The sequence below is a fragment of the Sus scrofa genome, chromosome 3 (genome assembly GCF_054392235.1).
Source record: "Sus scrofa isolate SSC_HxYL_T2T_F1_AM1 chromosome 3, Sscrofa_HxYL_maternal_Yorkshire_Landrace_v2.0, whole genome shotgun sequence".
Lineage (NCBI taxonomy): Eukaryota > Metazoa > Chordata > Mammalia > Artiodactyla > Suidae > Sus > Sus scrofa.
The window spans coordinates 68,606,049-68,633,859 of NC_139385.1; the positions used below are offsets into that span (position 1 = coordinate 68,606,049).

Consider the following 27,811-nt stretch of genomic DNA (forward strand, 5'->3'; position numbering starts at 1 on the left):
GTTGTACAATTATGACATGTGTCCATCATTACTAGATCCTACAGAATTGTTTCACTACTCTAAACATCCTCTGTGCTCCTGTTTCTCCCTCCTGCCCTCCTTCCCTGCCTTCCTCCCTACTCCTGGTAACCCCTGATTGTTTTTGCCATTGCTATAGTTTGCTTCTTCCGGAAGAGCGTATAGTTGGCATCATGTAGCCTTTTCAGACTGGCTTCTTTTCCCTTGGCAGTGTATACATTGGAAGTTTCTCCGTGTCATTTTGTCGCTTGATGGTTTATTTCTTTTTATTGCTCAGTGGTATGCCATGTCTGGAGGTACTCCAGTCTGTTTATCCATCCCCCTATTGAAGGACATTTTGGTGGCTCCCAACTTTTGACAGTTATGCATAAAGCTGCTGTAAACATTCCTGTGCAGCTTATAAGTTCATCTGGGTAAATACCAAGGAGCACAGTTGCAGGACAATATGGTAAGAGAATGTTGATATTGTAGGAAACTGCCCGACTGTCTTCTAGAGTGGCTGCACCATCCCATGTTCCCACCAACGGTGCCTGAGCCTTCCTGTTGCTCCACATCCTCACCAGCATTCGGTGTCTTCTGTTTCCTTTCAGTGCAGAGATGAGGAGCGTTCCCAGCATGGCCAGTTCACACATCCAGAGTGAGCGAGAACCAGCTGGCCCTGTCAGGACTGTCACCTGGTCGCTCTTTGGTCGAGTCTAAATCAGTTTGAGACTTTTGAAACTTGAGAATGTGATTTGCTCCTGTCTTCCAGAGTCAAGCTGAGGGGGGCCTCACAGCCACCCCAAGAGTGTGCACTGAAGTGGCACAGTGAGGAAGTGGTTGTCTGGAGGTGAAACACACAGTAGCTGGGCCTCTAGCCACGTCCCAGGCCACCAGGTGGTCTTGAAAAGGACCCAGAGCAGGAGGCTGCACCCAGGGTCCTACAGATGTGTCAGGTCCCTGTGCAGAGTGGCCCACCCACCTCCAGACTTCCTTTTCATCAGTGAGAAGCAAGACTCTAGCTTAGTTAAGCCCCAGTGGGCTTTTTGTTTTGTGGCTTTTTCTTATTTGCAGCCACACCTAATTCTAGAAAATGCCCATGGTTCCCTGGTCTGTCCTACACATGGGGTCTGGAATACTCCACAGTGTTAGGTGACACCAGGGAATGGGGTGGGTTACAGAGGGAAGGAGAGAGGAGAGGTAGCCTGGGGACAGTGTCCCCTGCCCTGTACATACCCTCACCTCGTGGATAAATGAACCTGGGGCTGACAGAGCCTCTGAGTATACGTGAGTGGTGTAGTGTGTGGATACATGGTGTTTGGTGTATGTGGGGGGGTATGTCAGTACACGTGGTGTGCTGTATGTGTGAGCGGTGTGGTGTTTGTATACATGCGATTTGGTGTGTGTGTGTATGTGGTAGGGGATACAGGCTGCATTACATCAGCAAGGCAGGCAGGGAGGCTGGGGGGCCCCATGGGGAGGACCTCAGCTCAGGTCCTCTGAGCGGAGAGAAGAGGGAAAATGAAGAGCCAGCAGAGTGGAAGGCACAGCAGAGAAGAAACAAAAAGCTTAGGAAGAATGTGGGCAGGAGTTCCCGTGTGGCTCACAACATAGCTACTCAGCATTGCTCCTACGGTGGCTGTGGCTCGACCCCTAGCTCGGGAACTTCCATATGCTGCAGGTGTGGCCACTTGTTTAAAAAAAAAAAAAAAGGAATGTAGGCAGAGCAGGTCTGGGGGGGAACCAGTGGGTACTAGAGGCTAGGGAGAGGGTCAGGGCCCCCACGTTGGGGCCCTTCAAGGTCCCGCATGCATGCCCTGTGGTGGGTGAGCAGGTGAGCAGGTCCTGTGCTCACGCTATAGCTGGGCAGTGAAGCGCAAGTGTTTTAAATGTGAACTTAATAGGATTTCTTCCCACTACAGGTGTGGATCCCTCTGATAATGTCCCCTTTGCCTTTTGTCTTGGCCTGTCTGCAGGGTGGGCAGGTCCCCTCCCAGGTCTCTCTGACCTCGTTCCCCAGCCCTGAGCCTGGCACTAGCTCCAGGACCCTGGGGTCTTCGGGCTGGACCCAGGTCTCTTCAGGGCTCTTCCTTCAGTCTGTAACATCTCCCTGCATCACCCAGACCCCCTTCCTTCCATGCTGGTTACACTTCCTGGCGTGGTTTTGTGCATTCAGTTTTCGTGTGCATTGTCTGTTTCCACAGCACACCATCAGCTCTGTCAGACCAGAACTTCGGTCCCCTGGTGTCCACTTAACATTTGTTGAGTGAATAACAGTTTAAAATGACTAATATTAGAGCTGATTGACTAAAGCCCGCGATACTGACAATGTTTAAATTCAAATACGAAAGCGCCAAGGGAAGTTAAGTGACCAGAGTTGGCAGGATAAGAAATGACGAGATATTCAGCCTCCTCTAGATGTCATGAGCCCCACACCCCATGTGCTGGCTCGGTAGCTTGTGCTCCTTCAGGAACCAGATCCCCCGTTCTGGCTGATGGGGATGCCCCCTCCTGGGGAACTGTGGGGCCTCAGAGAATCAGGACCCAGTCAGAGGGTACTTGGCCCTCCCAGTGTAGCACTCGGGATGCTCATTGGTGACTTGATTTGGGGGCAGGGAGGGGGCGAACTAGAACTGATGCCTGCAGATCTCTCACCCCTAAGGCCCAGGAAACAGGGAGAGTGAGGGGAGGGGGGCTGAGCTCACTGCTGGGGCTGCCCTGAGCACCCGGGGGGGCTCTTGGGATGCGTGTGGTTTTCCCATATTCTCTGCACAAGGTGCCCGGAGAACAGTGGGTTACGTGAAGTAAAGCTTCTTCCCAGGCACAGATGGAAAAGTCACTTTTATTTCAGGCCTGATGCTTTTCTTCCCCTGCCTTCTCCTGAAGCTGCAGTTCTATCCCAGGAGAACATTCAGATTCAGCCTCCAAGCAGAGCGCAGATGAGCAGGGCCGTTGCTGCTGGCATTTGAAATGGCCCAGGGCCCTGCTGCTCCCCCAGGGAGTCACCTCAGATGACTGTGCCGTGGGCGTAGAGACTGAGTTAGGAAGACTCTTCTGTGTCAGCTCTCTAGAAAACCCTCTTTCGGGACAAACAGTGCCCAGGAAAAGCTGAGCACATGGCCTACTTACAGGCTGCATTAATTACAGGCTCTCGGGTGCTGGTCGTCACTTAACCAGCTTACTGGGCTGTCGATGCGGACTGATTTTATCCCAAGACATCACAGGCCCCTTTCTCTGAAACTGCTCCTGACACATCAGCCTGGGTCGAGTGGGGATGTGGAACCATCACCAGTGGGAGCTGGGAGGTGCCGAGGCTGGGCTCCAGGCCTTTGCTGGTGGGGTCCACACTGCTGCTCTCAAGGGCTTCTCAAGCAGCAGATGCACCTGCATGGCCTACCCGGGCAGTGGGGTCTGAGGCAGCTGGCAGGACATCTTTGCCCAGCAGGGCCTCCTTGGGCCTCGCCCTCCTCCATTCTCTTACCACACTGTCTCCCCCGCCCCTACCCTCACCCCAGTGTAGCAAGTTCAGCACCGCCCACACAGGCCCCCAGAGCTTGGGTAAACAGCCCTCTCTCCTTTTGCTTTTGCAGACTTCATTCTTCCAGCTCTCCTTTGTGAAGGAGGCAAGGGTATCATTACAGTTCTTTGACTTGTTAAGTTGCCCGAGAGGAAAAAAACAAAACAAGAAAGTTTTTCCTCCTTCAAGAGTCTAATTACTTGTTGGGTGAGCCTTGGCCTGTATTCCTTTCCAGAGAGAAAGACACTCGATGCTGCCTCGAGAACCTCCCTGGACAGGGCTCAGAGACCCTCTCTCTGCTGGCTGTGTGTCACACTGTTGCTGAGACATCTCAGTGCTTTTAGGACACCTTCTTTCTTGCTTTGAACATGCCAGGATCTTCCATGCCTCTCTGCCTTCCTCATTTCTGTCCCTTTGCTGGGTGTGTGCTTCCTTTCCTGGTACCTGTGCCAGCTGCCCTCCTACCAGCAGCCCCCAGTTACCCCCCGCCCCAGCAGGCTCCACACCCTTCACTTACTGCGGTTTTTGCAGGAACAGCTCTGTTGTATTTGTTTATCTGTCTGGCTGCTCTCCCTCCTAGACTGTGAGCTCCCTGAGGTCAAGGGTGCTCCTGGGTCAACTTTTTGTCTTTGGCACCAGGCACAGTTCCCACACACAGTGGGATCCGTCAAGGTGGGCCCTTAGGAGGGAAGGCTAACCCCCGAGAAGGGCAAAGCGTCAAGCCTGAGCTGCTCCTGTGCTCCTGGCCCTGTCTCCACGTTCTTGATGCCCACAGTCCCCACAGTCAGATCCATCATCTGTGTTCCAGACACTGCCAGCTTGTCTTGTGTCTTGTTTCCAGTTTCTCTCTTAGTCATGCTTGACTTGGTCACTTTGTGTAGGATGTTCCCCATTGGTGCATCCATACATCCATCCATTTATCCGGCTCCCTCCACACACCGGCCACTCTGGGGCTGGGTGTGCAGGAGTGAGCAGCGCAGACTCGCCCTGTCCTCATGGAATTTACATTCTAATGGGGAGAGGAAGACTAGATGCAGGTAAATCAAATAATATGTGGAGGAATGAGAGAGCAGAGGGTGGGCTCTGCTTCTGCTGGGGTAGGGATGCCACCGTACAGAAGAGCATGTGGGGTGTGATGCAGGGGTGCATCCGGCTCTGGTTTGGAAAATATCCTTAAGTAAGTCTGACAGTAGAAAAGGCTGTCAGTGCATAAGGTTTTTCCCTTTTGTCCATATGGTCAGATTATCATTCGTGTCTTGTTAAACTCATCAGGAGAGAGCTCCTTGCGGCTGGAGCTTGGCAAGATGACACCTCCTGGGCTGCAGGGCTGGTGGACCTGGGAACACCCAGACGTGGCGGCAGGGGCGCTGAGTCGGCACTAGGTGCAGGGCTGGCCTCCGCCCTGAGTGGCGGAGAGCCTGGGGCTGTGGAGACTGCTGTCTCCTGAGTCTTGCGGTTTTGAGGCCTCCAGTTTGGGCATCTGGCTCAGCTCAGGGCAGCTCAGCGCCCTGACCACTGCCTGATGGAGATGGTCAGAGCATCATCCTCCCTGGGTGGCCATAGCTTGAAGGTGGGAGAATGAAGGTCCAGGTGCCCAGAGCACCGGCGAATGTGAGCACACCACTGGTGGCTTCCCTGTCCAGAAAACATCTGTGGTGCCAGAGGATTCAGGTTGGTCCCCGAAGGCCAGGAGCCATCATGCCCAGCCCTGCCTGTGGGCACAGCGTGGCCTGTCCTGCTCTGCCTGCCCTAACCCACCGCCCTTCTTTGGTCTGACAGATGAGGACACGTACTTGTGGTGCCCCTCGCTGCAAGAGGTCACGGCCGCATTCCACAGCCTGGGAGCCCGAAGCCCAGCACTGCACCCCCTGGGGCCCTTCCAGCACAGTGGGAGGTGAGTACCTCCCCGGTCCCCGTCCTCCCTCACGCGCTCTGCGGCCACTGAACTCAGTTCACATCCACGCACATGTGTACATTAAATGTGCACAGTACCAGTTTCAGGAAAAATGTAAAAAAAAAACCAAAATATTTTCCCTAAAGAGAGAGTCTTCTAAACATATATTCATGCTATGAAACACTAATTTCCAGTATTTCCTATTTAATGAATGTAATACAATGGGCAGTTCATCATAGCGTTCCATTTGCATTCTTGTCGGTGGCATCCAGCCTCAGCACCAGGAACATTTTTTTTTTAATATTGACTCTTTTAATACAATATGTTTAGTGGTAAGTTTATATAATATAAATTTTAATAAACTGGTTCACAAAATTATTGAAAATGTATCAGTTGCCTCTTGTGAGCTGGTGCAAGCTGATATAAACCAGCCCTGGTACCCCACTACGGGGTTAGGAACACCAAGCCTCCATGCAGTTGAAACTTTGAGTTTTACTTATAGTTGGTCCTCGGTATCCAAGGTTCCTCCAGCCCTGTGGTTCACTGCCAGTCGTGTTGTGCTATAGTACTTACTCTTGGAAAAACTCCTTGTATAAGTGGACTGTTGGGTATTAGTCAGGGTTAACTGTAATGTGTGAATCCATGGGCATTTTTCAAGTTAAAGGAAAGATTTCCTCTGATGATTTAAATAAAATTATACTTTTTTTTGGCTGCACCTACAGCACATGGAAGTTCCCAAGCCAGAGACTGAACCTGAGCCACAGCTATGACGTGTGCAGTGGCGGCAGTGCTGGGCTGGGGGTCGAACCCGTGCCTCCACAGCGATCTGAGCCTTTGTAGTCGGATTCCTAACTCACTGTGCCACACTGGGAACTCCTGTGGTTTTTTTTTTTTTTTTTTTAAGTTTAAAAAACAAAGTTACCAAACTCGGCCTCTAGCCCAAACCGTGCAGCACAGAGTCCAAAGGGATCAAAGGCCCATTGCACACAGGGACCTGAGCATCACACTGTGAATGATCAGCCTAGCAACCACCCTGCTGGCAGCCTCAATGGGTGGGAGGAACCAGGCTTGGATGAGTCTGGCTGCTTTGGCTGACACTGGTTCCTGCCCCATCCTGACTCAGAACCCTCACTGCACCTCCTCTTCCAAGACATGTCTCAATCTCTTTGGTGTGTCTCCAAGCCCCTCCCGGCACCTTACCTAATACCAGCTCATGGCCAGCGAAGCACAATTTTACACGTAATTTCCACAGGGCTCCATCTTGTCTTGGGGGTGCCCTCTCTGTGCACTGGGCCGGGGGGTGGGGTGGGCAGGGATGCTAATTCCTCCCTTCCCTCTAGGAATAACCGATCCAGTACAATACAATACATCGATGACTTGCTGGGTGGATGGTGACTAGATCTGGCTGTCGAGATGTCGGTATCATAAGCTTGTTCTTTCTTGAGGTTTCTTTGAGAAGTTGGTTTGCAGTACGACCGAGAGCTTAGACCCTGGACAAGCTGTCCCGTGGGAGCCCCCACCATCCTGCCAACAGTCCCTGGGGCCCACTGTGGTGGGCGGATGTCCCTCTGGGGGAAGGCTGAAGCTTTCTTAAGAACCTGTTCCACGACTGTGTTTAGTAATTGTCTGCCAAACCAAACCAGACCAAACCACACTCACTGTGCTATAAATACCCGACACATGTGCCAGCCTGCTGTGCTCCTGCCCCTCTCCCTCACCTTGGAGTTCATAACTGGTGTAGTAAACCTCTGAGCCTCTTCTCTAACACAGATCTTCAATCAGGCCACCTTCTAGGAGGAGTTGGGAAAAAAATTATACTTGGGAAAATAAGTGCACATATGGGACATGTCGGGGGGCAGGGGGCTGTGAGATTCAGAAGAGCCACTTATAACAAAGAGTACCCAGTCACCCACTTGGAAATTGAGAGGTGGCCCTGGAGGTTTGTAAGCTCCCTGTTTGCTCTGTGGAGAGCCCCCCACACACCTCCCTCACTTCCGCCTTCCACCAGGATTTGAAGGCTTCCTGTCCCTGATGTTTCAAGACAAATCCACCAGCCTGGGGGGTGGGGGGCGCACAGGGGCAGGTGAGCATTAGGACTGTGACTGTGGAAACATGTCATCTCAAATACTTGAGACACAGCCCCCGCCTGCAGACTTCCAGCTTTACCGGGCGCAGTTAGCCCTCCAGGCCCAGAGTGCTGCAATCCGAGGCATCCTGTTTTGAGACCCCTGCCTCTTTCCTTGGGCTCCCTTCTTGGGCTGGCTGCTGTCATCATTTCCCACAGAGGATTCCAACCAACCCAGAGGATTGGGCCAGCAGTTTCAGGGGTCATTTCCCCATCCCAGCTCTGGAAGAGTGTGCTGGGACCACCTGCCCAGCCATTAAGTCTGGGGGCATTCTGCCTGAACACAGCCTCCAGTTGAGAAGCAAACAAATAGGTCCAGAGGAGTTCTGACCATAGCTCAGCAGAAACAAATCTGACTAGCATCCATGAGGACATAGGTTTGATCCCTGGCCTTGCTCAGTGGGTTAAGGATCTGGTGTTGCCATGAGCTGTGGTGTAGGTCACAGGTGTGGGTTAAGGATCTGGCGTTGCCATGAGCTGTGGCTGTAGCCAGTAGCTATACTCAGATTTGACCCCTAGCCTGGGAACCTCCATATGCCACCGGTTTGGGCCTAAAAAAGACCAAAAAAAAAAAAAAAAAAAAAAAAAAGAGGTCCGGGAGACCCCTCCCACGACCTCCTTGAGGCAAAGTGTGGTGAAGATGCTCTAGTGGCTGTCCTGGATTGCTGCTGCCTGACTGCTGTGTTGTGGGAACCTCTAGAGCACTTAGGAGACACCAAGAAGGTTCCAGGCTCTCCTCCACCAAGGGTTTGGCATCCTTCATGGATGCATGGGCTACAGGAGGATCTACAGGGCAGGCTGCCTTCTCTGTGCCATCCTCATCCTCAGAGGTTCTTCCTGTGCCAATTGGTTCCACATGAGGCATTTTCCTGTTGATCCCCAGGGATGTCGCCACCTAAGACTTCCCGGGCCAAATAGGTACCCTGGGGCTCCTCTGAGGCACCCACAAGCCTCACGGTAGCCAGGACTGGAGATGAGGGCCAGAGATGTGTGTGCACGTGGACCCACGGCTTGGCTGTCTCTAGCCGCGATGAGAAAGACTGGTCTTTCCCCAGTTGTTCCTAATCTCAGATTTCCTTGGAATGCATCACCATGTCATTGAATGCTCCAAGACTGCCTTTTAGGACACAGCCCTCTGCTGCTGGACCATGCTGATCGCCTTACTGCCGGTTGAGTAGCCCTCTGCCCCGTGATGAGGCTGGGGAGGGAGAAATCGAAAGGACCTCTGGGGGTAAAGGGGAGCTGAGGAGGGACCAGAGCACGAGTGCCAGATGGGAAGCAGGAGAGAGCGCCAGCATCCTCAGAGGCTGATGCCACATACCTACACAGACACTCTTGGTCAGGTACCACCAGTCTCACCTGGGGAGAGGAGTGGGCTTATTAGCCTACTATTAGAATTCTCTTCTCTGTTTTGGGGGCCTGGGGATCAGCCGATGCTGCGTCCCAGAATAGCAGTCATGGATGTGGACATTTCAGTCCAGTGGCTTCTCAGAGAAGCAAGGATGAGGCCCTGGTGAAGTGGCCTGCTGTCCCCAGCAGAAGTGGCGCAGGGCATTACTGGGCTGCACATTCCTCCCCAGCCCACATTTTCTATACTCCTCCTCCCACTGGTAGCACCAAATTGAAAACCCACTCCTCCTCAGCAGAGTCTCACTGCACTGTGGTTGCCCCCGCCCTGCAGGAAGTCTGAGACTGTTCCCAGCCCTCCTTGCCCCACTTAGGGTTAGGGCTGGCGTACAGACCGGAACTCCCCTCCTATACTGACACAGAGCCATCCTGTACCCGATGCACGAGGGCCAGCCCCACCTGTTAGTTCTCTGGCCCTGGTAAATGCTAGAATCTGGAAGAATGGCCGAGCCCAGTCCTGTCTTGTCCCCCACAGTTTTGGTTTGTTGACACCAACTTCCAAGGTGCCTAGAGATGGGTTTCCTTTTTTCCTCTTGGAGAAGCAGCACCACAGCACCACAAAGTAAAGAAGAGCAGAGCCTTTTCACTGGAGCACCCAGGAGCTGTGGCTGGGGTGGTGGTGTCATCATCATGTCTTCATTGTTGGAGTCTGCGGGTGTCAGGAACTCCAAGCTAGTTAGTAAGAGTGGAGGCGTGGAAGAGATGGTGAAAGGAGCCTTGTCACAAAGTCACCTCACTTATTTGAAACCAACAGCAACACCTACTTGGCCAGAGAGAGCATGTCATGCAGCTGAGGGCACCCCTGCTCAGTGTGCCATCCAGGGAGTGTGTGCCCAGGGGCCTGCGCAGAGGGCCAAGTGGCTCTGCTATCACCTAGTGCCTATCTCTATGTGAGGCTCTCGCCACCCTGAGTGTGGCCCTGGTCTTTCAAGGGGGTGTTTTAAATATATGACCCTGGCCTCTAACTTTACCCAGGCTGTTTCCTGGCTGTGCCAGGCCTGGTTGTGGACAGCATGGTAGTGGAGCACGTCTGGAGGGGTTTTCAAGGATGTCTTTCACTCTGATTTTCACCTCACCTGCAGACTTGGGAAGCTGACCGGATGTAAGCTGCAACATTGTGAGCTTGCCCCTGCATGTGTAGCCTCACCATATCTGTGTGGACAAAGGATGCTTGTGAGGAAGACTCTGGGGGGGGCAGTGGAGTATGATTTTTGGGGTCCCCCATGTTCTGGAGCAGCTGCATTAGGGAGCGAGGCCCCTGTGGTCCCCACCTCCTGGCATTCACCCCCAGCTGCAGCTCCCTCCCACCCAAGTCAGGCTGGCCTGTGGGGTCAGTAAAAATCAGCAGAGGTGATGTCACTTCCAAGGTTAGGTTATAAAAGTCTGCAGTTTCTGTCTCAGATATCTTCTCTTTCTCAGATCACTTGATTTAGGGAGGCCGGGGCAAGGTGAGGAACCACATGGCAGGGTCTGAGGCCTGTGACCAAGTGAGTGAGCTTAAAGCAGCTCCTTCCGCTCAGTTAACCTAAACTGGGAGCAGCCCCTCCTCCCAAGGCCCTGAGCCAAAGCACCCCCTGCCTGGCCTCCAGTAAGCTGCTCCTGGATTCTTTTTTCTTCATTTTAGGGCCACACCTGTGGCATATGGAAGTTGCTGGGCTTCCGAATCAGAAGGGTCGAATTGGAGCTGCAGCCGCTGGCCTATACCACAACACCACCGGATCCTAGCCAAGCCTGAAACCTATGCTGCAGCTTGCGGCAATGCCAGGTCCTTAACCCCTGAGTGACGCCAGGGAGTAACCCTGCGTCCTCACAGAGATTAGTTGGGTTTTTAACTCACTGAGCCACAGTGAGAACTCCTGCTTCTGGATTTTTGACCTCAAAACTACATGGAATAATACACATTTGTTGTTTTTAAGCGTCTTTGGGATTATTTGGGGGTAATTTGTTACACAGCAGGAGGTGACCTCAGGGTCCCCAGGCTGAATGGGTCCCCAGGCTGAACAGACCATCCTGGGTCTGTTCTGAGCAGGCTCGGGCCTCCCTCTCTGCCTCAGTTCTCTCCTCATGCCTGCCTCCTCCTACTTCCTTTCCTTTGTTTCGGTACCACCTTAGCAAGGCCAACCTGAGCCAGTGTGAGCAGCAGGACACCCCCGGGGAGACGGCCCTGGACATCAGTCTGAGCCACATCTGTAAGGTGAGGCACACCCAGCCCTCTGCTCCCAGTCCAGGCCTATTCAGCGTTGAATTCAGGGAGGGAGTACCTCTGAGCACCCAGGGTGCGCTCAGCACCATTGCAGGCACCTGCTGGCTGCCAGGCCACCGGCTGTAGCAGCTCTTGTTCCTTCCCCGCCTATGCGTGAAGCCGACGACCCAGGGAGCTGGACTCCAGCCCTCAATATTTTTCTCAGCTCCTTCCCCGCATGGCTGAGGGCTCACAGTGCCCTGGGGGCCCCTGCCCCTGAGCTCTCTCTGCTTTCCAGTTCCTGATGCTGTGTGCCCTGGCCCAACCAGGGGCCTACCCCGACGGGAGCCTTTTGGGCCTGATTGAGCTGATATGTCAAGCCGGCCTGGATGTGGGACTCCGCCTACTGCCCAAGACTGACCTCCAGCAGCTCCTGCTCCTGCTCCTGGAGAACATCCAGGAGTGGCCTGGGAAGGTACCGTGGACCCCTCAGCCCAAGCCCAAGCACTCACTTTCACCTGGAAGGTCCCCACAGTGTCTCGTGGCCCCTAGAGCGCCCCAGCTAGGGACAGCATTGCTCAGAGGTTCCTTCCTTACCTGACCTTCTCCCCTGGGTGGGCTGGTTCAGGGCGTCAGGGTGGAAGGTTTCCCACCCCCGGCCCACCTTAATCCCCTCTTCCCCATAGCTCCGGCCGCTGTGCTGTGCCCTGAGTCAGGTGTCCGATCACCACCACAACCTGCTGGCCCTTGTGCAGCTCTTCCCTGACGTGACCTCCCGGAGCAGGTGGGTCCTGCTCCACCTCGGCCTCCCCACTCTGAGACTCATCCCTGTCCCTGTGACAGGGTGTAGCTGGTGGGTGGGGGGCTGTTTCCACAATCCTCTCCTCAGTCCCAACAAACCTTCCCCTCCCGCCCCATCTCAAAAACCCAGGAGAAAAGACTAAAAATATAATTCACTAATGAGTTCATTACAAATGGAAAAAAGCCTCATTTTCTTAACACAGTCTTATTAGCAAAACAATTGCCTTGTACAATTAGCCTCAGACTTGCAGCATCCCCACCCTCCTTTGCGGCTCCCTCCGTCCCTGGTGGAGGCAGGGTTCCTTCTCCCCATTCAGACCTCAGCTGCACAGTCCCCTCACTCTCTCACCCCCTCTCCAACTCTCTGCGCGTCTTTCTGTTTTATTTTCTGCACGGCATCAATCTGACAGAAATTATCTTACCATTTGTTCCTTGTTCATGGTTGCCTCTCCTCCTTGTCACTTCCAGGGGAACAGGTCTCTTCTTGGGGTCACTGCCGTGTCACCCTGCATCCAGAACAGTGCCTGGCACATTGTTGGCACTTTGTAAATTCTTTTCAAACAAACTAACAAGGTGAACAAACAGACCCAAGCCCATGGAGAGATAAGACCCATTCCCTAGACAGGCCCCAGTCTCTCCTCCCCTCTCCTCTCTCCCTCTCCCCTCCTTGTCCTGCCACAGCCTCAGGGAGTTCTTTGCCCTTCCCAGCACTGACCATTCCCTGCATCTCCTCCTCTCCCCTTTCGCCATCCATTCACAGCTCCTCCCACCTAGAATGACACCCCTTCCCACCCTTCCAACCAGAATAGTCCTGGGCCCCCTTCAGGAAGACCCACAGCCTTCACAGGCACCCTCAGGGTCACCTGCCACTGGTGCCATCCCCTGCGACTCCCCTTCCCCAGGAGGCAGCTCCTGGGAGAAGGCTTGGAGTTCCACTCAGATGCACATCCTCAGAGCCATCCTGAGCTCAGCTTCTGGCTAAGTTGGGAAATTCAAGTCTCTTTGCTAGGGATCTGGTTGAAAGAGCAGAGGCTTTTCCACAGTTCTGAAAGGAAAGATTTGCTCTGTATTTGAAAGAACGGGGCTTCTAGAAGCTCTGAGACCTTTAGGTGTTGCACAAGTTAGAAATTGCAGTCCCAAAGGGCTTTCCCATCCCCGTCTCGTTATCCCTGTTCATCCCTAAATCCTTTTTTTCTAGTTGCCTCTCCATGTCTGCCCCTTAGCAGGGACCTTGTCCGGGTCACTTTAAATCAGCCACCTCCTTCCCGCCCCCTCCTGCTTGGATTTCTTCATCTCTCACCTGGATGGTGGCAGTGGCTCTCTGTCCCTGCCTCCTTGTCCAGAGGCTCTTTGCTCAGCAGTACCTCTGCTTGTCCTGTCTCTGCCTGGCCTTACTCCCCATTGCCTGCACAGCCACTTGCAAGTGTCTTAGCCTGGCCTCCAAGGCTCCGTGTGATCCAGCCCCAATTTCCCACTTGCTCCAACCAGGCCACGTGATTAGGATTTGTTTTTCTCACTGTCATGTATGTGTATGTGTGTGTGCATGTGTATTCACACACACATATATATATGTACACACACATACATGTTTCATATATACACAGTATAGCATAAACAGCATTTATTTGTACTGAGAAATCAAAGCATTAATGTGACTTGCTTTATAATAGTGTTTGATTTATTGTGGTGATCTGGAACCTGACCTGCAGTAGCTCTGAGGTGTGTTTGTGTGTGTATGAGAGAGAGATGAGCCTTTTTTTTTTTTTTTTTTGCCTCCACCCATGGCATATGGAAGTTCCCAGGCCCAGGATCAAATCCAAGCCACAGCTGCAGCAGTACCAGATCCTTAACACACTGCTCTGGGCTGGGGATCAAACCCACACTTCAGCAGCGACCCAAGCTGCTGCAGAGACAACACCGGATCCTTAACCTGCTGCACCATAGCAGGACCTCTGAGATGAACCTAATTCTTTTCCATAGCTGCTTAGTATTTCCTGATGTGTGCAGAAACCAGTCCCCTGTTCTGGATAGTTGTACAATATATAAGCTTTGTGCATCTATGCAAATATTCCTATAGGATAATTCTTTGAAATTGCAGTTCTAACGTATGTGTATTTGAAATCTGGGGAGTTCTCTTGTGACCCAGCGGGTTAAAGGATCTGACATTTTCACTGTAGCAAGTTGGGTCGCTGCCGCAGCTTGGGTCCCGTTTCTGACCCAGGAACTTCCACATGCAGTGGGCTCAGCCAAAAAAAAAAAAAAAAAAAAACATTGTTTTTTAATCTGGCCTCCAGAAAAGAAGCTGTACCCATTAATAATAGACATGAAAATGCCTGTTGCTCCACACTCTAATTAACACTGTATATTCTCAGTTTTGTTTCTAAGTTTTAGTTAATCTAGTAAGTGAGAAATCTCATCCTGTGGTTCTAATTTTCATTTCCCTGGTTGCCAGTGAAATGGAGAGTCTCTTCCTGTGTTTGTTGACCTTTTGTGTTTCTCTTGGTGTAAATTATCTCTTGATAGTTTTTGCTCATTTTTCTGTCAAGTAATTTATCTTCTTAATTATATTGCTTTACAGATTGCTTACTAATTATGTTTCAGACACCATATTTTCTTCCCCTAGGCTGTAAGTTGTCCTTTTTTATTTTTTATTTTTATTTTTTCGGCCACACCTATGGCATGCGGAAGTTCCCAGGCCAGAGATCAAGCCCCTGCCACAGTAGTGGCAACACCAGATCCTTAACTGCTAGGCTCCCAGGGAACTCCAGTAAACTTTTCATTTCAGAATAGATTTAAATTTACAGAAAAGTTACATAGATAGTACAGAGTTGATTGTAATTGAATCTTTCTATCTTGGAAAGGAAGGCCTTGCCTACCCCAAGAATACAAAAATATTGTGTTCTGTTTTCTTCTAGTACTTATAAAACTTTGTTTCTATTGGCACTTAATCCCATCTGGAATCTATTTTTTTTGTAGGTATGAAACAAAGATCTAACTTGATTTTTTTTCTACCCCCAAAGAGCAGGTGACCACAAATTAATTGTTTTCTTTCTTTTTTTTTTTTTTTTGTATTTCCTAGGGCCACACCCGCGGCATATGGAGGTTCCCAGGCTAGGGGTCTAATTGGAGCTGTAGCCACCGGCCTACGCCACAGCCACAGCAACGCAGGATCTAAGTTACCTGGGCGACCTACACCACAGCTCATGGCAACACCAGATCCTTAACCCACTGAGCAAGGCCAGGGATCGAACCTGCAACTTCATGGTCCCTAGTCGGATTCGTTTCCACTGTGCCACGAACAGGGAATTCCTGTTTTCTGTCTTAATAGTCTATCCTTTCCCAAAGATTTGTCATATCCTGAATTTGTGACATTGTTCATCTGTTAGCCAAACTGGGATTTCAGGAATCAGTGTCTTTTTGTAGCTCCAGGGCCCATGGTAAGTCTCCTTAAATGCTGGGAGCAAGTATAATGGAAGTGTCAGCTGGGGTAGAACCTCCTGCTGAGGGCTTTGCTGGGAAAGAGGACTCATCATCTGGATGGGTTGTTCTTGTCTTTTGTCTTTTGTTGTTGTTGTTGTTGTTGTTGTTGTTGCTATTTCTTGGGCCGCTCCCGCGGCATATGGAGGTTCCCAGGCTAGGGGTTGAATCGGAGCTGTAGCCACAGGCCTACGCCAGAGCCACAGCAACGCGGGATCCGAGCCGCGTCTGCAACCTACACCACAGCTCACGGCAACGCCGGATCGTTAACCCACTGAGCAAGGGCAGGGACCGAACCCGCAACCTCATGGTTCCTAGTCGGATTCGTTAACCACTGAGCCACGACGGGAACTCCAAGATGGGTTGTTCTTTATTCATTTATTTAGAAATTTTTTTCTGAATAGATAAAGCAGTCAAATAGAACAGAATCCAAAGGGCACCAAGGAATACCTCTTAAAAAGTGCCCTCCCTGCTCCTCTGCCACCTGGCCTATCCCCATTTCTCATCTGTGCTTTAGGCCTGTCCTCGCCGCTCCTCTTTCCACTTCCACGTGGATTTTGGCAGCTGTGCCAGACTGGATCGGAAAGGATTTCTAATTCTTTTTCCCAGCTGCACTGTTTCCACTGTGATCTTTAGTTAGCCTCCCCCCATTCCCCCCCATCCCCATGCTGGCAGCTCCACTCTGCCCTCGTTGGTAGATGCCCCACTGGGCTCAGCGCCCAGACTGACCCCAGCACCCAGACTGACCCCAGGAAAGTGTTCTCTTACACAACGGGCTGCCACTTTCTTGTCCTACTGACCGGTTAAGCACAAAGCGAGAGCCCTGTCAACATTTGTGTGACGTACGCCACCCTCTACCCCCTACCCCGAGCCAACCAACCTTTTTGACCAGGACTTCAAGGGATGCACTGTATATGGAAAGCAATGTTGAACTTAACTGTGAGACATGAAAGTACAAGCTGGAGGACACTACCTGAAATGGGGCCAACGGGTAGAGGAGGTTCTTGGAGGAAGGTGCGTCTGGGGTAGCTCAGGGAGTTGATGGGAAGAACAGGGCCCAGCTTCGGTCCAGGGGCTCTGGCGCGTGTCCTCGCAAGCCTCTGTGCTGTTCCCAGGAGCCCTGTCTCAAGGGAGCCACTCCACCAGGACCCTTTTCCACCACCTGCAAAAGTTGACGTAATATCCCTGTACGTAGAGGGGAACGTGACGCCAGGCACCCCAGGCCACCCCCCACCCCCAGCCCTCAGCCCTCCTGGTTTCTCTCTGTGTCCCACTCTGCCACCCTAGGTGGGGATCCTCACTCTCCACAGGGCAGGACAAAAGACTGGCAGGGCCCTGGACCAATTCATTTCTTCCCCACCCATCAGCCTCTCTGGGCTTCCTTTCCTAGGGTCCTTTCTCCACCATTAACTCCCTTTCTGTGTGTTCTTTAGATCTGCCCCCTCCCTGAAAACTGCATGACTGTGTGGAGTGATGTGTCTACACATCTTTTGTTTCTCCCTTGGCCCCCCCACCCCTTCAGACCTCCTAGGAACCACCCAGAGATGCTGGCCAGCCCCAGCACGCTTCCTGCTGCTGCTGAAACCTCTGCTCTCCCAGCAGGCAGTGGGGCCCCTCTCCCTCCACTGAATGACCACTGCCCTTTCCTCTTCCTCTGTGTGGTTGACGTTTCCTACCATCCCACCCTATGCCCTGCCAAGACTGGGCCCAGATGAGGCATCTCCTCTTCCAGGAAACCTCCTGACACAGAGCCCTGGTTGGTGGTGCTCTTTGCTGGCCCACTAGCCTGGGAGGAAGGGAGCTGTAGCCTAGGGAACTTTGCCCTTTGGGTCTTCGGACTCTGGCATGGAGAAGGAGCATGCTTATGGGGCGGTTGCTACTGGTGGGCAGATTTCAAGAAGCATAGAAAGAGGTGATTTTTTAGTAGCATATTCCAAAAAGAAAGATGGTTCAGATGGGCTAAGGGATCCTGCAATAAAACTTTTAACATGGGAGTTCCCGTTGTGGCTCAGCAGGTTATCCATGGATACTAACTAGTATCCATGAAGATGCAGGTTCGATCCCTGGCCTCACTCAGTGGGTTAAGGATCTGGCATTGCTGTGAGCTGTGGGGTAGGTTGCAGACACAGCTTGGATCCCGCATGGCTGTGGCTGTGGTATAGGCGCAGTTACAGCTCCAATTCAACCCTAACCTGGGAACTTCCATATGCTGCAGGTGTGGCCCTAAAAAGCAAAAAAAAAAAACCAAAAACAAACAAACAAACAAAAAAAACAAAAAACCACCACCACCAACAACAAAAACCCACAAAACAAACAAACAAAAAAACAAAACCACTTTGAACATGGATTGGAAATGATTCCAGTGAGGCAAAAAGCGGGAAGTATCTAGAGGCTACAGGGGCTGTACCCAGAGCTCATGCTCGCCTCCTGATTTGGAAGGATTCAGGAGAGGGGAAGAAAGGCACACAAGCAAGGCAGATGGAGAAGCAGCATGGACCAGCGACAGCATCATTGGGAAAGCTAAGGCCCATAGAAGGGGACTCTGTATAGGTGCTTCCAAGCAAGAGGTGCTGTTCCGGGTTGACACAGAACTTTGAACAGTGATGCAGAGAGAACACCGCCAAGTAATTCTTATTTTGCTTCTCTCTTTGTGGAGGAGCATAATTTCTCATCTGAACTTGAATATTGATCAAAGGGGGTTTCAGCCTAAGAGAGTAGGGGAGAGAGTATGACAGCATCTAGCTGAGGAATGCATTTAGGTCCCCTCTTGTGCAAGGATGTCCCATGTCTGTCCTGGGTGACATGCGGGGGTGGGGACTTGGAGACTGCCTGGGAGATGGCGAGGGAGGGAGGGTGCAGAAGGTGCTTTCCTGGCCAGGGCTGCAATCTTGTTGTGTCCTCAACAGAACTCCCCAGAGGACAGTTTGTGAGCACATACAGAGAAAAGGAAGCACTGCTTTCTAAGACTCCTAAGAATAAATCATACCAGACTAGCCTCATTTAGTTTTTGACAGGCTAACCAGAATAGTTCTCTGGAGCTGTCTAAGCTTTTGTAGAGCATTTGATGGAGATGATAGTCAATCTCATGGACCTTGAAAGAAATGTGGGCCAGGTGATGTGGAATTAGATGGCTTGTCATCAGAAGGTGCTGCGGCTGTCGGAGTCCACCTGGAGGGCCAGCCCCAGCAGCCGCCCAGAGTTCTGTCTCTGCTGACAGCTTGGCCAGAGTGGACCCAGTGTCTTGGATGAGACCATTAAGAGGTCACACATAACATGAATGCAACTGACAGCAAATTGAAGCCCTCAAAAGATCTCTGCAGACTATAATGATGGGCTGAGTGGGAATGGAAGGTCCAGCTGCACAATTAAGAATAGGATCTGGGAAATGGGATTTGACAGCAAGACATGTGAACTAGACCTGGGCTCCACCTGTCAACTGTGTAGCGTCTCAGGGCTGCCCTGAAAGTAAGCATGGGCCTCAGCTCTGAGCACCTCGCTCAACGGGAACACCAACATCCCTGAGAGCCTTCAGAAGAACCAGCCCCAAAGGGCAAAGAGATTCTGAAAGAGAGAAAAGGTGTAGCTCTTGCAGCTGGGGAAGGGTGGAAAGTATGGTGACATCCTTCAAGTACCCCAAAGGCTTAATTTAATGGATATGAGGATACTAGGACATGAGACCAGGTGACTGTAAGGTGTTTTTAGCCTAAGGGTCTCTGGGTTTTATCATGATACCAAAAAGAGGAAGGGAGATAGGAGAGTGGGAGTTGGGTTGTGATTATCCCTATGAACTTTGTTTACTAGGTGGTGGCAACCTTTTCACAAATTATAATATCCATGCAGGAAAGGAAACATCACAGGTTGATGCTGTGCACCTTGCCAGCCATATGGGTCACTGTGTCACGGGGCAGAATGTCACCTGCTCCCCACAGGCCCAGGTGTCTCCTCTGCAAGGAAAACTGCTCCCCCAGCTTCCATCCTATAGATGGGTTTAGTTGAGTTTTGAATGTGTGTCCCAGTTGTGAGGCCCTTTGTACTCAAGCCAGGCCAGAATCTCTTGTATTTGGCTTCCTTGGCTTAGCCAGCACTGCTTGTGGGATTTATCTGTGTTGAAGTGAGTGGTGGTGGCTGGCCCCTTCGTGGTGCCCCGTGGAACTCCCCAGCATGGATCTCAGGCTGGCCGGGGCCCCATCTCACCTCTTCCTGTCTGCACAGTGTGGGCATGGACCCGGAGTTCAAGCCCCCCAGTGCATGCGGGAATGGCTGGCAGGTCCCAGAGGGGGTTACCCTGACCTGAACCCAGGCCCTGCTTCTTCCAGCCCGGGGAGCATGCTCAAGTGCCAGATGGAAGACTCCAGGGAGGGGGCTGGAGAGTGTGGACGCCCTGAGAGGTAGGCATTTCCACGGAGGAACAGGCCACTGCTAGCTGCTTCCTGAGCTGCCTTTGAGACGTGGAAAAGGCAGCCCACGCCTTTGGCCAAATGCCTGTTGGCCTTTTAGGGTAGTTCAGCCTTGGCAAAGCCTGGTTCCCCTCCGAAGGGGCTGTGTTGACCCGTGGGCTTGTCTTGACAGCCTAGTGGCCCAAACTGGCAGGTGCCTTTGCTGTCCCAAGAGAGCAGGGTGCCCCTTGCAGGAGCTGGAGGCAGGGTTGAGGCTGGGAAGCCAAGTGCCTGCATTCCATCCCCAGCTCTGCTCTGGGTTTGGAAAAGTCATTTCCAAATATCCCAGCGCCTAGGATCCTCTGAGCGCTAATCCAGTGCCTGGTCTTACAGCGGCCAGTGGGGGGTGGAGGGGGCAGGACTGAGACAGAGGCTTGGCCTTGTGTGAGCTGAGGGTTGGAGCCTGTTGCCTTATATGACAGTGGCTAGGAGGGCCCCAGTGGTTCTCACATCCTCCTTTGTCCTGCTGATTTGAGTTCCGGGGAGGGAGGCCGGGCTGGGTGGGGTTGGGCAGTTCTGGGGGAGGACGAGCCCACGGCCAACCTCAGCTGGGCGGTGGTCCCCTCTGCCTGCCCCTGCACTGTTTGGGTGGTGTTTGGGGGTGAGTCTTTGCTTTTTTTTTTCCTCTGTTGGGCAAATTCTCAGTGTGAAATTAAAAAGTGGTCCTGTCCTCTCTCCCTGTGCCCCATCAGGAATCGAGAGGGCAGGGGACTGTGTTTAAGAGGCCAGTCGGGCCGTTGGGATGAAAGGCCATGGGCACGCGGGACTGCGAGGGGGGGAGGCGCACCACCCTCAGATGTGGGTTTTTTTAATCCATTCACCCCCTCAGTGCTCTTTCTGGTGCTTTTCTTCTGTTTTTCTTTATGGACAACAGCCCTGCCCTGACCCACCCGGCCCGCCTCCTCCCTTCTGGAACCACCCTGGCTGTGCTCTGCAGGCCTGCCAGCACCCCACCCCCGGCTCAGCCCCTCCCCTCCCGCGGCGGGTTAAGGAAGCTCCCCAAGGCCAGGCTTGGGTTAATGAAGCCCAGATGCTGGCCTTCTGACTCGAGCTGCAAGTTCGCTTTGGAGCAGCGGCTTGAGGGGCCGTCTACCTCCCACTGTGCTCTGGGCCCAGCTGCTGCTGGGGCTCCCGAAGAACAGCTGGAGAGCAGGTTCTGGCTGATGGTGGTGTGTGCCACGCCCAGAGCCCAGAGAAAGATGAGGGCGGGGCCCTGTCGGCACCCACAGGGGTCTGGGGTGGGGGACGCTGGATGTGGGGCTCCTGTTTTCCATTCCATGGCTCAGTCCAGCTGGGGCTGCTTCTCCCCAGGACGCACAAGGTTGGTGGGAACTCCCGGGCACTGTTTGGAAAGAGAGCTGAAGTCAGAGAGGGCCCTGTGTTCATTGATGGCCGGTCTTCTCAGTCCAGAATGGAAGGGGATGGCTGGTTCCTCCCAGGGTGGCCAGATGAAATACAGACGTCACATGGGCAAAACATGCTTAAAAAAATTATTCTCTCTTTATCCCTAAGAACTTCAAATATAATTGGACATTCTATATTTTTATTGACTAAATCGGCCAATCCCGCCTCCCCCTCCAGCTGAATTTCTTCTTTAAGTAATAGTATTATTGAGCTGCAAAATAACAAACAGAACCCAGATCATAAGTGTGTGGCTCGGGGTTTCCACCAGCAGAATGAATGTGAAACCAGCACCCAGCTCAAGAAATGAACCCTGAGGAGAACCTGCCCCACAAGCATCACAGTATCCCATCTTCCAGCAGCTGGTATTGGTCTCTTCTTGTACTTCACATAAATGAAATCGTACACATGTCCTCTTTTGTAACTGGCTTCTTTCACAGGCTCATCCGTGCTGCTGGATGTCATTTCAGCTCATTCATAATCATTATGCGTGGGGTTGTGTTTCATGGACAGAGCACATTTCTTCATCCATCCTAGTGGTATGTCAGTACCACACATCCACCTCTCTCGTTTTTTTTTTTTTTTTTCGTTGTTGTTGTTGTTGTTGTTGTTGCTATTTCTTGGGCCGCTCCTGCGGCATATGGAGGTTCCCAGGCTAGGGGTTGAATCGGAGCTGTAGCCACCGGCCCACGCCAGAGCCACAGCAACGCGGGATCCGAGCCGCGTCTGCAACCTACACCACAGCTCACGGCAACGCCGGATCTTAACCCACTGAGCAAGGGCAGGGACCGAACCCGCAACCTCATGGTTCCTAGTCAGATTCGTTAACCACTGCGCCACGATGGGAACTCCCTCTCTCGTTTTTGAACTTCGCACTTATATGCCCAGGAGTAGGACAGCTGGGTGAGCATCCCTGTATCTTAGTTGGTCTTGCCCAACAGCTGACCATGGTAGGTGGACCCATTGATGTTCCCACCAGCTGTATGTGAGCCCATCTCCTCTTGTCAGTTTGCTCTTCTGGTGCAGCTGCCTCTTGCTGCCTTTTTTTTTTTTTTTTTTTTTTTTTTAAGGGCCGCTTCTGTGGTATATGGAGGGTTCCAGGCTAGGGGATGAACCGGAGCTGCAGCTGCTGGCCAGTGCCACAGCCACAGCAATGTGGGATCCAAGCTGCATCTGCGACCTCCACCACAGCTCATGGCGCTACCAGATCCTTAACCCGCTGAGTGAGGCCAGGGATGGATCCCTGCATCCTCATGGATACCAGTAGGGTTTCTTTCCACTGTGCCACAATGGGAACTCTTGTTGCTGCTTATTTTATTTTTATTTCTTCCTATTTTAATTAAGAGCCTTTTGCCTTATTGCTTCCTCTGGTCTTCTTGAATAAGAAAATAAACAGTGCCCCTGCTCCAGGCACCACCTGTCAGCCTTGAAGGAACTTGGGAAAGGCCACTGATTCCCACCTCAGTTCCCCACTGCCTGGGAGCCCCCGTACCCCAACGCAAGGCCTGGGCAGCCGCTGGCCCTGGGAAACTTTCAGGGACACCTTTGGCACCACTAGAGGAGCAGCTGCGCTCAGCCCTACCTCCCCCAAGGAGTTCCTTAGAGAAACGTGGTTTCCTTCCTGTCCCTGATGTCCTCGTGGGGGTGGGTGGCTGTGGGGACCCATGGCAGTTTTGTGACCTGAGGGCATTTCTCCTCCATGGACCTGGTTTTCCTTGGTGTTCCTTGAGTTTCTTGCAGCTCCAGGACCTCTTTGCTTCCCACAGTGCTGGCTTTCCACAGGAATTAGGGACTGTGGCCACGTCATAGCCCATGCTAGGGGCTGACACCTCCTGCCTGGGGTGGGTGGGGGGCAGTGACATGTGACCCAAGGAGGATGTGACCCTCATGGTGGAGCTGGCCCTCCAGCCCTCTTGCCACTGGCCCTCTGCAGCTGCTCCCAGCCCTGTCCTCTGGTCTCTGCTTCTCTTCTCTCCTCTCTTCATTCACTCCAACCCTCAAGGATCCATGAACATCAGAGCCCCAAACAGTAGCACATGAAATCCCCTTGCAGAGGTCTTCCTTCCTGAAAGGAGGAGATGTCAGCTCATCCTGAGTGAATCAGTTAGGGCTGCCTGATGCTAGACTTAGAAGCCCAGCTTGGACTAAAGAGACAGAAGGGCTTATATTGGCTGACCTGACAGACCACTGACTGCATGATCAGGACTGGAGGCTTCAGGTGGGGTGGGCTCTTGGTGTTGTTGGGGCTCCTTCCCCAGACTCTCCTGCAAGGAGGCAGGCTTGCCACCAGCAGCTGTGGGATCACTTTCCACCAGGTTGGTGGCCCTGTTGCAGAGGAACCCCCTCAGCCTCTCCCGCCCCTTCTCCCACAGGCAGCTTCGAAGCCAGCTCAGCCTTGTGGTCATTGCCCGGATGCTGGACCAGCAAGAGACACTCCCTCTCTGGCAAGAGAAGGCCCAGGTGAGCCTCTGCTCTGTGTCCTCTGGGGCCTGGGGAAGCCCCGCCAGCTCGCTCCTGCTGCTTTTCCCAAAGGTTGGGATCCTCAGGCCAAGGGAGTCGAGGAGAGTGAGCTTTTGCTTACTCCTCATATTCAATGGTTACTTTTTGCATGCCTACTAGATGCTCAGCTCTGAGAATAGAGAGATGAGCTGGGAGCCTGTATCGCTTAAAAATTCTGTCAAAATATACATAATATAGAATTTACCATTTTGGAGTTTTTGCTGTGGCACAGTAGGTTAAGGATCCAGAGTTGCCACTGCTGTGGCTTGAGTCGCAGCTGCTGCTCAGATTCAGTCACTGGCCTGGGTACCTGCATATGCCATTGGTGCAGCCCTTAAAAAAAAAAAAAAAAAAAAAAAAAAAAAAAAAATTTTGCTTTTTTTAAACCATCTTAACAATTTTAAGTGTAGAGTTCTGAGCATTTTGAAGTGTGCAGGTCCACAGTCTTAAGTGTAGCTACCATCCATCTCTAGAACTTTCTCATCCTCCCAAACAGAAACTCAGTACCTGCTGAACTCTAGCTCCCCATTTAGTCTTCCCAGCCCCTGCTTGTGTTACTTTTTTATAGATGGAAAAACAATAAAGATGAGAACAAATAGTCCTCAGTTAACACTGCTTGCCCACAGCATCCCTTCCCAGCTGGCATCAGGCATTCTTGGGGTGGCAGAGGGGAACCAGGTGTCTTCTTTTCTCAGCCCTCTTCTCTCCTAAAAGCTCAGGCTGCAACCTCCTTGCAGCCGAGAGAACAGTAGGGGTCTGGGGGCAGCTGGGTCGCCGTTGGCCTGAGGGTGGGTGTCAGGAGGTTAAGAATGCTCTCACCCCGCCCCCTGCAACCAAGAATCTCCCTGGAATCCGTGGAGTTCCCCATACAGCCTAGCCCTGTAGTGCAGCAGCACAAGACAGAGGCAAGTCTGTGGCTGTAGTCACCAGAGGTGTTAAAAGGCGAGCCTGCATAACCCCAGTGTCCAGACATTGTTCCCAATTGTTCTGGGGTCGGGTAGACCACATGGCTGCATCTGAGAGGCTGTGATGGCAGGGCAGGTGCTCAGGAAGGTAACTGGTTGGGTTGGCCTGTCCAAGTAGGCCTAGCCTGGCTTTTGCCCCAGCTGCCCGCCCCCCCTTTTGCTGTACATGCTTTCCCCCAAGATTTGGCATGGCTAGAACTTCTTGTGCCTCCAATTCAAGTGTCACCTCCTCCAGGGGGCCTTTTCTGACCACCCAACCCCAAGTGCTCTGGCACCATCCCCCTGTTTGAAAGTATTCATGGCACTCACCTCTTGATGTTTTTTAGCAGCAGCATGAATGCACCTTGAATGAAGGGACCAAGTGCACTGTCAGCCCCTCTCACAGTGCCTGGCGCACACTTGGGGACTGAAGGAGCCTGAGGCTGAGTTCCAGGGTGGGCAAGGAAAGGTTGCCCAGGCAGAGACCTTGGGAGGGGCGGGGCAGGGGGAGGTGGACAGCCTGCCCAGGGGTCACTTTACAAAAATGACAGCTTGAGGACAGAACATCTCTGCGAGAAAGAGAATGGAGGGACCACACTGTTGGGGCAGGGGCAGACAGAGATGCAGCTGTGGAGACGAGACCACATGGTCCCAGGAGGCTGGGGGGCAGCTGGTGGAGAAGCACTGATTTTGATTGGAGTTTGGGCCTCAAGCTCCGTGGAGAACTGAGTACCTGTCAGCAGAGCGGAGGCAAGAGGTCAGAATGTGATGGTCAGAAGAAGTAGGACTGACTGCAGGTGGGTGTGGGGGTAGCCACCTTCCAGCAGCACTTGGCAGTGATGGAAAACATGGGCTGGCTAGAGCATCAGGGTTGGTTCAAGGTGTGGGGTTTTCTTTTGATTTGTTTTTTACTGGCCTGAGCCTGCATGTGGGGGAGGGAGCGTGATGAAGGCTGAAGAGAGATGAGGGCCATGGTGTGGAGGAAGTGCCGAGTTCTCTGGGCCGGGAGGGGAGGCCAGTGAGCAGGGGCAGGGGGTGTCCCTCCCTGAGGAAGAGCTACCCTGGGGGATTCACAGCCAGGTTCAGGGCTCTCCCACCACACCAGTCACCCACCCGCCTGTGTGCCCTGCATTCATGAGACCCCATATTGTGTGCTAGGCTCTGCCCCAGGAGGCGACCCAAAGGAGAGGGTGTGAGTGAGGCAGACTGAGGGCAAGTGACTAATTCTGCCGAGGCCGTGAAGCAGCTTGTGGAGGTGTCCGGAGCCAGGTCTTGATGGCTGAGTCAGCATGTGTGTAGAGAGGAGAGACAGTCGGCAGGCGGGCCAAACAGCCCGAGCAAAGCCGCGCCAGACTCATGGTGCTTGAGGGAGGCCAGACCGGCTAGGGCCTGCCCATGGCCCTCCTGGTGTTTCCTGTCCCTGCTGCAAGCCCGAGGGGCTGCAGGGCCTCATCCCAGGTCTCAGACTGCAGTCTAGCCTGTCAGACAGATCCTCCTGAGACTCGCCTTCAAAGGGCCGCCCAGCCCCATGCCACCTTTCCCCACTTCTCCTCGTGGCCTGCCGGGGCCCTCCTCGCAGGCCGGCTCCATGCCCAGGGCCCTTCTTCCTTTTCACCCATCACATCCCACCTGAAGTGGTGGCTCCAACGTGCTGCAGAGTATGGCTGAGCCCCGGGTGCTGTGCTCAGAGCTCACCTCGAGCTACAGCCCTAGGCAGGGAGGACTGTTATCATCATCCCCATTTTACAAATGGGGAAACAGAGGCAGGTACAGTTAGGAAACTTCTTAGGGTCATGTAGGAAAGCCAGGAAGCTAGGCTTAACCTGGATCCCTACAGCATGCCATCTCTGCTTCTCCAGCCCCTTCCTGGGCTCCTGTTGTGGGGACAGCCTGAACTACACCTGCTGCTTCATGCTGAGGTGCCTGGCTTGTCCCTTAAGCTTTGGTCCTGGATGGCAGCTAGGAGGAAGAGGGCCCTCTCACTTCCTTCATCGATGCGTAAGTGCCTGATGAACCTTAGCACCGATTCACTGTGAAGGGGAGTTCAAGGGGTGAGAACTGGCTAGTGGGAAGAGAGGACCTGGGGTGAGGGCCAGGCAGAGGATTCTCAGGGCACCGCTGAGCAGGAGTCCCCAGTGCCTGGGCCGCTTGGTTCTCCATCTCAGGCCTGAGGCCCCAGCAGCAGGAGCAGGTGCTGTAGAACTGACTTTAGGGACAGGACTTCTGCAGGTGGTCAGGACGCAACAACCCTAAGACCTGCATTCTCCAGAGGAGTCTTGGGGTCAGACCGCTCCCTGTGGTTCCTGCAAAGCCTGGGAATATCCCAGACACAGTGGAGTTTTGGCCTCAGACACCAGTGTGCTCCAGACATGGCTCAGGGCACTGAAGATACAGCCCTGAACAGAACTTAGTCCCTTCCTCATGGAATTCAGCAGGAGACAGACACAGGCACCAAGAGAGAAGTAAATATTTGGCATTCCTGATGGTAATAGGTCCGGTGGAGGAAAATAAAGCCAGATAGAGGAATGGGAGTATGGGGAGAATGCTATTTTATGAGCGTGATCAGAGGAGACATTTGAGTACAGACCTAAAGGAGTCACTCAGATTTCTTGGGTAAAAGCATTCCATGCAGAGGGAACAGCAGGTGCAAAGGCACTGGAGCAGGCAAGGGCCTCTTAGGTTGGAAAAAGGAAGCGTGGTTGGAGCAGAGGGCTGAGGGTGGAGTAGCAGTAGTTGAAGTCACATAGGTAAGTGGGGACTCAGGTGGGGGCTCGATTTTCACATCAGCTTGGAGAGCCACTGGAAGGTTTTAATGAGAGGAGCAGGAGTTCCCATTGTGGCTCAGTGGTAACAAACCCAGCTAGTATCCATGAGGATTTGGGTTTGATCCCTGGCCTTGCTCAGTGGGTTCAGGATCCGGCGTTGCTGTGAGCTGTGGTGTAGGTTGCAGACGCAGCTCGGATATGGCGTTGCTGTGACTGTGATGCAGGCCAGCAGCTGCAGCTCTGATTCGACCTCTAGCCTGGGAAGCTCCATATACTGCGGGTGCTGCACTAAAAAAAATAAAATAAGAGAAACATAATATGATTTTATAAAACCTTTTAAAATTTACACTGGCTGCTGTGGAGAAT

At 52.7% G+C, this 27,811-nt stretch overlaps 1 protein-coding gene across 12 annotated transcripts in view; it reads left to right on the plus strand.

Annotated features, from left to right (window-relative positions):
• The window catches only part of FAM178B (family with sequence similarity 178 member B), a 102,573-nt gene that overhangs the window by 54,173 nt on the left and 20,589 nt on the right, over positions 1–27,811 (plus strand). For 6 of the 12 annotated variants that reach the window (XM_085018703.1, XM_085018705.1, XM_085018707.1 and 3 more), the window contains 5 exons: positions 5,294–5,408; positions 11,053–11,134; positions 11,421–11,597; positions 11,809–11,906; positions 23,610–23,697. In XM_085018703.1, coding sequence (XP_084874829.1) covers positions 5,294–5,408; positions 11,053–11,134; positions 11,421–11,597; positions 11,809–11,906; positions 23,610–23,697 — 560 coding nt within the window. Of the gene's footprint in view, positions 1–5,293; positions 5,409–11,052; positions 11,135–11,420; positions 11,598–11,808; positions 11,907–19,716; positions 19,789–23,609; positions 23,698–27,811 lie in introns of all 12 variants that reach the window. The other 6 variants (XM_085018700.1, XM_085018702.1, XM_085018711.1 and 3 more) reach the window with 3 other exon arrangements.